This window comes from Etheostoma spectabile, chromosome 11 (genome assembly GCF_008692095.1).
Source record: "Etheostoma spectabile isolate EspeVRDwgs_2016 chromosome 11, UIUC_Espe_1.0, whole genome shotgun sequence".
In the NCBI taxonomy this organism is placed as follows: Eukaryota; Metazoa; Chordata; class Actinopteri; order Perciformes; family Percidae; genus Etheostoma; species Etheostoma spectabile.
Genome location: NC_045743.1, coordinates 20958376 through 20965643, shown reverse-complemented (window position 1 = coordinate 20965643; position 7268 = coordinate 20958376). Strand labels below are relative to the sequence as shown.

At 43.3% G+C, this 7268-nt stretch overlaps 1 protein-coding gene and 1 long non-coding RNA gene across 2 annotated transcripts in view; one reads left to right on the top strand and one right to left on the bottom strand.

Moving 5' to 3' along the window:
- Positions 1-2502: 2502 nt before the first annotated feature.
- Positions 2503-7268, bottom strand: part of LOC116697861 (uncharacterized) — a 25637-nt gene continuing 20871 nt past the window's right edge. Inside the window, exon 4 of the long non-coding RNA XR_004334063.1 lies at positions 2503-2513. This is a non-coding gene — a long non-coding RNA (uncharacterized LOC116697861). The remainder of the gene's footprint in view (positions 2514-7268) is intronic.
- Positions 5255-7268, top strand: part of LOC116697857 (complement C3) — a 36224-nt gene continuing 34210 nt past the window's right edge. Inside the window, exon 1 of the mRNA XM_032529384.1 lies at positions 5255-5383. Within this exon, the coding sequence (XP_032385275.1) occupies positions 5307-5383 (77 nt within the window). The 5' untranslated portion in view covers positions 5255-5306. The remainder of the gene's footprint in view (positions 5384-7268) is intronic.

Sequence of the window (7268 nt, the reverse complement as noted above, 5' to 3'; positions counted from 1 at the left end):
AGAGTTGTTTTCCATTTTCATTGAGGATTTATTTTTTTTTTTTTTCCACTGGAGATGTTGTCTTTGGGAGGTGGGTTGTTCACACCTCAGTGAGCAGCCTCAATGGTACCCAACCCAAACTCAGCCATGTTACCCAGCCTTTTGCCCTGTTTGAATGGATGCCCTCTCCCCCCATTTACCCTCTTCATGAAAGAAAAGGGCCTAAATAATCTCCCCTTGCTTTAATCAGGGAAGGTCAGGAGGGTGATACAGAACCAGGGGGTTTGTGCCTTTGTGCTGGCCTTGACTGTCTTGATTCCGTTTGCATTTTCTGGCAAGGTCCACCACCTGGGGCCTTTTTAATTTGCTCTCTATTGACTCTGTGTTAATTGGGTTTGGGAGAGATGCATCCACATTTCAACCCCAGTCATCTTAAACCTTTGTTGTGTTTTTCACACATTTCACAAAAGATGAACAGCCTGCTGCGATGCAAGCAGTGTGAGGGAAGTGGAGGAGCCGGACAGTGAGTGGTAGTGGGGGTGGTATCAGAAGAAAAGGATTCAGGATTTCGGTTGTATGTTTGAGAAAGGGTGAGATGACAGCCTTTTGGATTTCTTAGGCAATCAACACGGTCTTCCTTTTGGAAGTATTTTGACTGGGTGATCTCCTTGGTTAATAGGGCCACAAGAAACTATCTGTCTATCTGAACCTCTTCCCCTGAGGTATTAACATACAATAAGTAATGCATTCTTGAAAAATGTAAAGAAAGGTGTAGCCAAAATGCAAAATTATGCATTGCAATCAACTGTTGATGACGTAAGACTCGCAATAACCAAAGTGCATTTTAGATCTAACCGCCATTTTGGTGGTGGGCTATGGTCAAAGCCTTTGTTCCCTCCCTTTATTTGTAGAAACAGCATGCTGATGCTGTGTGAAAAAGCTGCAATAACTTATTGGAGCTTTTCACAACTCACAATGAAAAAGGTTGGACCACAAGTCAAGGTTTTTTAGGTTTCCCACCAGGGAAAAAGGCCATGGACGAAGCTATTCTATCTAAGAGTAATGCTGGCAATAGATGCCTATTACACTGCCTGTGTCTCTCCGTAGGTGGTGTGTAAGGGCTAGGGGGGAGTTGGGGTTCGGCTGACTGATACAAATGAAGTGTCCTTGTAAGGGCACCGGGGTGTTTAAGTGTGTAATCATTTGTTGCCTCCCTGTGGACCAACTAGTCAGACGGAAAGAAGTCAACGCTAAAAGAATCATGAAATCCCAGCAAATTTCAGAATGCACTCCAAGGAATCTCATTAAGGAGCACCACACGTCGGTGGCGCAGCCTCACACTGCTGTTTTTCTTAGCAGTCCATGGAGGGTTTAACCGGATAATGGTATTGGTTTCACATCAGCGCAGGAGCAGTAAGACCACAGTGGATAAGCTGTGAGGACAGACTTTCTCTCTCTCTCTCTCTCCCCTTCTTCCCCACTTCTTGACTGAGTAATTATTCCTTAAGCCCACCTACCAAGGCAACAAAAATAGAATTGATTTCCCATTATGTGGTGCATCACTCCTGCTGGGGAGGTCCTGTCAGGGTGACCAGGCAGCGAGCTGTCGTCTAACCCAAGAGCCCGGAACTGTCTGTGAGCTGCTGCACAGGGCTATCGATGCAATCCTGTGCTTCATTTCCTAAAACAAAGTAGACACGCTGTTGTTGCACCTTTTCTGCCCCGGAAGAGTCGCTTGGCCGTGGTCAGAAAAGGCTGAGATAAAGGGAGCCAGGCGCACACAAACACACTGCTGGGTTTATTGACATTAAAGTGTGTGAGTTTTAAAAGGTCTCTGTGCAGATACAATATCTAGTTATGTTTGAGTAAAGTGGGGGCTAAATCTTTATCAGTCCCATGGCATACGTTAGGCAAGGATGATGCAAAGCTATTTCTTGAGTTGATATTACGTAAAATGTTTAAGATATGGGAAAGAATCACATGAGGGACCAAACCACATGTTTTTCAAGCCAACTAAGGCCATAGGTAAGCCTTTCCACCAATATCTCTTGAGCTTTTTCTGCATTAGCCCAGTACAGCCTGCTTACACCATGTATATATAAAGTCATTTGCACGCCAATATTAGCTATTGTATGGTTTTTAAATGTTATTACTTCTATAAGTAGGGGTGGATCAGAAGAAGAGTTGTGTTGAAATATGCACTTTGGATTGGAGAGATGGAGAGACAATAATAATATCCAATGTTTCAAAGTCACAAAGTGTTTCATAGGTGTAGAATTAAACACACCAACAGAAACATTAAAAAGCAATAAAAAAGAATTAAAAAAACCAGTAAAATAAAATGTAAATACAAGCCTAAATTGAGATGACAGAATGTATGACAGTATGTGAGCTTATGATGTGTTTCTAATCATTTTTGGACAGTGAGAAAAAAGATACATACACACACAACAGTTGTCAGAAGAATCAATTCATTGTTGTTTTGGGTCTTTTTATGGGATGACAATAACAAAAATATAGAACTTCATCAGCCTCTTCTGCTCTTTATATTAAATTATACCAAATATTTGGCAAACCGGTTTGCACAGAAAGCTGATAAAATACAGATGACTACCTCTAGTACCACTTCTGTGTGTTCGTACATCAACCAGCTTTAATCACTGAAACATTTGCAACATCAAAGTTTACCGTTCATGTTCAGTCTGTCAAATATGACCTCGCTCTCTCATTGCTGATTGCTGTGGGATGGAGTCAGTGTTCCCGCAGCAAAGCGCCGCTTTCATCCCCATTTCACCGCCACACTGTCCTCCTAAGCAGGTGCCAATCACAGCAGGCTAACTCGCCCAAAGCCCGGAGCGGCTGGAACTCATTAGAAAAAGCTGGGCATGTTTTGGTCCTTTGGTCCTCCAGAACCCAATGTGAGACATTCCTCGGGGCGGGGAGAGGTTAATCAGCAAGTCAAAAACAACGAGCTGAGATTCTGCAGGTAGGGAGGAGGAGAAAGAGGAGGAGAAGGAGGAAGAAGAGGGCGGATGATAGTCTGTGTCCGTGGGTGTGCAAAGGACGGCGTGCTGGGTCGACTGTGAAATGAGGAAATGCATCAGGAATTGCACAAGGACATCCAGGATGCTACACCATTTTGTGTGTGCAGCATTTTTTGCAATGCATACTAAATCGCAGCATATGAAGTGTGTTAGAGACATGGAAGTGGTACAAGTGAAAGATCTCGTGTTTTGTTATCCTTCACAAAGACTTTAGAAATCGAGTTGAGTGCAAAAGAGGAAATTCGAGGAAACACGTTGTAGTTACGGTTTTTCTAATTTGCTTTGAAATGTTTTTTGGGAGGGTTTGTCTCTGTAAGGTGGGAGCAGATCTACAGTGTAATGGATTCTGGATAGCTGGCACAGTTTTATATGTACACCACGGCCCATTTTAACCGCTAATGATGCAGGCCGAGTGACGATTCAAGGCCAGTCCGGCTGTAGGACTCGCTGCGGTTAGTTTTTTATGAGACACTTAGCGGGCACGCCCTTGGCCCTGGTCCATGCCAGGCAAACCACATTTCCCTAACATATATGGGACAGACATACTGACCAGCAAACATAGTTATGAAAAAGAATGATTCAAAGAAGACACCTAGGACTGAGCTACATTTTCTTTGGTGACTCAAGGGAAGATTATTTACAGCAATACGGTTTGCAAAAGAGGTCAGTGATGAATCAAATGCCTGTACACTCTTGCTCACACTCCACCCTCAAAGATGTTGAAAAAAAAGGTGTTGATAACACCCACCTTCCTCCACTCCTCTGCCTTCCCCTGCCGCAGCTACTGGACACATTCATTAGCACATCAGGTCATTTTTACTTGTTAACATGCACCAGCCTTATTAGTTTGTGCCTCAGTTATCAGCCTGTACTATATGCTGTGACAAAGAGAAGTACATTTCCAGGATTTTTTACAGTCTATGATAAAACCTGATATCCAGCAGGATTTGCCCCTCACCCCACGTTCACTGTGTTACTGTTCACAAAATCCATCGCGTCGGGAAACAACAACCTTCGATCTACAAATACACGCTGAAAATGGCAAGTTTTCATGAAAGTTTAGATCGTGCAATAAGGCAGGCATGATTGTTATTTTGGTAAATGATTGTAAAGATTTACACGTAATATGTTTATGGCATTTACTCTTTAACTTTGATTGGGGGACCAGTTGGGAGCAAATTACGTTTTAGCTAATTTAAATAACTAGCGTTACTGTAGCCTACTGTGTTCACAATTTACAACTTACATTCAATAGTTTGTGTTGCAGGGTGCAATCTTGTCCCCCCTGCCTATCCTTCACTTTACACACATACTTTGGGTCAGGTTAACTCGTCGCAAATACCCTATAATTGTCACAGTTTCCCCTCATGTGTCCTTCACATTTAGCACACACAACATGTCCTCTGGGTCAGGTAGACCCCTTGCAGTTAACCCCATAATAACCCCTAGAGCTCTTTTTTCCATCTGCTCTAGCAACACCCTCCTCCTGTGCCTCTTGTTGCCCATCCGTCCGGGGTTGTCTTTCGCCAAATGACAAAAGGCGTTGTAGGCAGACACGTCTACGATCTTGAGGAAGACGGCCAGGGGCCAGCGAGTGGTCCTCCGTCTGCAGCTGTACCCGCCGATCAACTTGTCAGGGTTGTCCGCCCTTGTTGCTATTGTAGTGAACGATCACTGATCTCGGAGTATCCATTCAGCTTCTTGTTCGTCTTGGTGGTTCCTCTTCTTTGGTGTAAAGTTCCTGGTTTTTTTTTTATTTGTGTGTGTTTTGTTTTTAGTAATTTAGCTTTTTCCCTTCCTGCCGCATGGGCAGCCTGATGTTGGAATGGGTTTCCCGGGTGGCACAGGAACTTGGCAGAAAACCTGGGAAAATGAGAACACGAGGAAAAAACAAATAAAACTCTTCTGAAGGATCCACCAAGCAAAGTTTCCAAAACGGGACCTCTAAGACCATTAGTTTTATTATTACAATTATTATCAGTAGCTTTATTATTATTATTATTTTTATTATTATTAGTTACAGTAGTAGTAGTATAAGGTCACATTGACCTGATGGGACGCCACTCCGGCCGGGCAACAACGCTCTCCCAGGTCGTGCTGACCCACTGGGTCAATGGGAGGGTTGAGAAATGCAAACAACCCAGTGTCCAAAATGGATCTGTAATTGGGAGGACCGGCTGGACAGTAGTGAGGTGGGTGCAGTGGAGGAGGTTGGGGGCGGGGGGATAAAAGGAAGGTGCTGCAGAGACAACAGTCTACAGAGGATCATGATCAGGCTGAAGTATGAGTAGGACTCTGCTGTGGCTGCTGGGCTCTCTGGCCTCTTTCTCTCTAACCTCTCTGGCTGATGGAGCTCCACTGTAAGTAGAGCTGCCCTACCTTTACACCCCCCCCCCCCCCCCCCCCCCCCCCCCCCCCCCATTTGCTAAAGCCTTCTGAAACCAAAGGCATTTGTGAGCGTTTTTTTGCTCCTGTCACATTGTTACTCATATGCAGGTCTGGCCTCTTAAATTAACACACATATCCATGGCCAGAAGTAGCTCCTTATTGTCTTTTGAACTGTACAACAAAGTTATAATGGCATAAAAAAGGAAAAACAGGAGAAAAAAATAGAAAAATAATTGAATCTGATAATTTTCACAACTTTTTTTAAATTGGACATGTTCTGTGTGAGTTTTTTATACACTACGTGGCCTAACTTTGGAGTTTTTTACATAATTTAATCTAACATAATTTTGCCGAGACACATTCAGAGACGGAATATTCAGAATACAACGTACAATAAAGTTTAAGTGATTTTTCATAGACATTCTTTTTAAAATGCTTTTTCAAACCGGCAAGTCTTGGGGTTAGGAGGGTTGTAAGTTAATACACACACAAAGTTAAAAGTATAGTTTGTTTTTTCATCTTCCTGGTATTGAAAATATTATTGGTAAACTGCAATAAGAGCAACACAAATATCTAGGTTCCTTTGCATGTTTGTTAAATTAATACATAGTAGTTTGACTTGGGTCATACACAATAAGAGGTGGAGTCCAGTTTGCAGCTTGTGCGACACAAGTCAATGTATTGTTTTCTTTAAAAAGTTGCTAATGAGTTGACCTCATTCTTGTTCAGAGTTTGGAGAACGGTGCATTAAGCCAGACAGAGTAAAAGCCTAGAGGCATGTCATCATGCCTCTAGGCTGTTACTAGTGGTTTGTTGATCCAGTTCGTCAGTGTCTTTGTCAAGGTACTCAATGGATCACTCATTGTGTGTGAAGTCCATGTTGGTGCAAATGATCCTCATTTGAACAAATAGCGTTGTTTTCTGTGGTAATTCAGGTGTATTGTAGTCTTGCTTTGCCAGACCATCCACACGCTGCGGAGCAGAGGAGGGTCTGTTCAGTCCACATGGGATATAAACATTCAGTTTTATTGGCATTTTCTTTTAACCAATAGTCCCGTACTAATAACAACGATGCATACTTTATTTCAGATCTGTTATTACACACAGGCCTGAACTACACACACATGCTAAATACACCTATACATGCACTAAATGAGAGATGTCAAAGTGAGGGCGCTGCCCATGGAAAAGTGCCCCGAGCAGTTGGAGGTTTGGCGCTTTGTTCAAGAGCACCTTGGCAGTGACCAGGCATCTCTCCAGCTACCAGTCCACACTTTAGTCCGCATGGGGACCTGAACCAGTGACCCAACCCAACTCCCTACAGACTGAGCTACTGCCACCCCCCAAGTTCTGCAGGGAGCCACATGAAAGGAAGAAGAAGCTGTCTGCAGACATCTGAGGAGTAGTCAACCATAGTCTTCATAAATCAACCGTTCAATCAACAGGTTTAAAATTCCAGCACAAAAAAGCCAAAGGAAACGGACATCGCAGAAAGTACATGCATCCGGCGGAATATCCTTGCGGCACCGGAGAAATCCCAGAAGTGGAACATCAAGGATATAGACTAGGGGAATTGAAACTTTAACCCACAGACTCTGAGATAGTGGTTGTGGTAGGTTGGCCAGAGTGGCTAGGGTGATGGTAGGTAGGCAGAGTCAGACATTGTATTTTTCCAGAGCTGATTGTTTATTTCCAGTGGTCTGCAGTACCACGGATAATTAAATAATCAAAACTTACAACAATTACACATTCAAAAAAGTAGCAGCGCTAACAACAGGCATGTGATCCTAGCAGCACAGCCTCACCTCCCTCAAATCCTTCTATTTATACAGGGTTGTCAATTCACACCCCACTGCT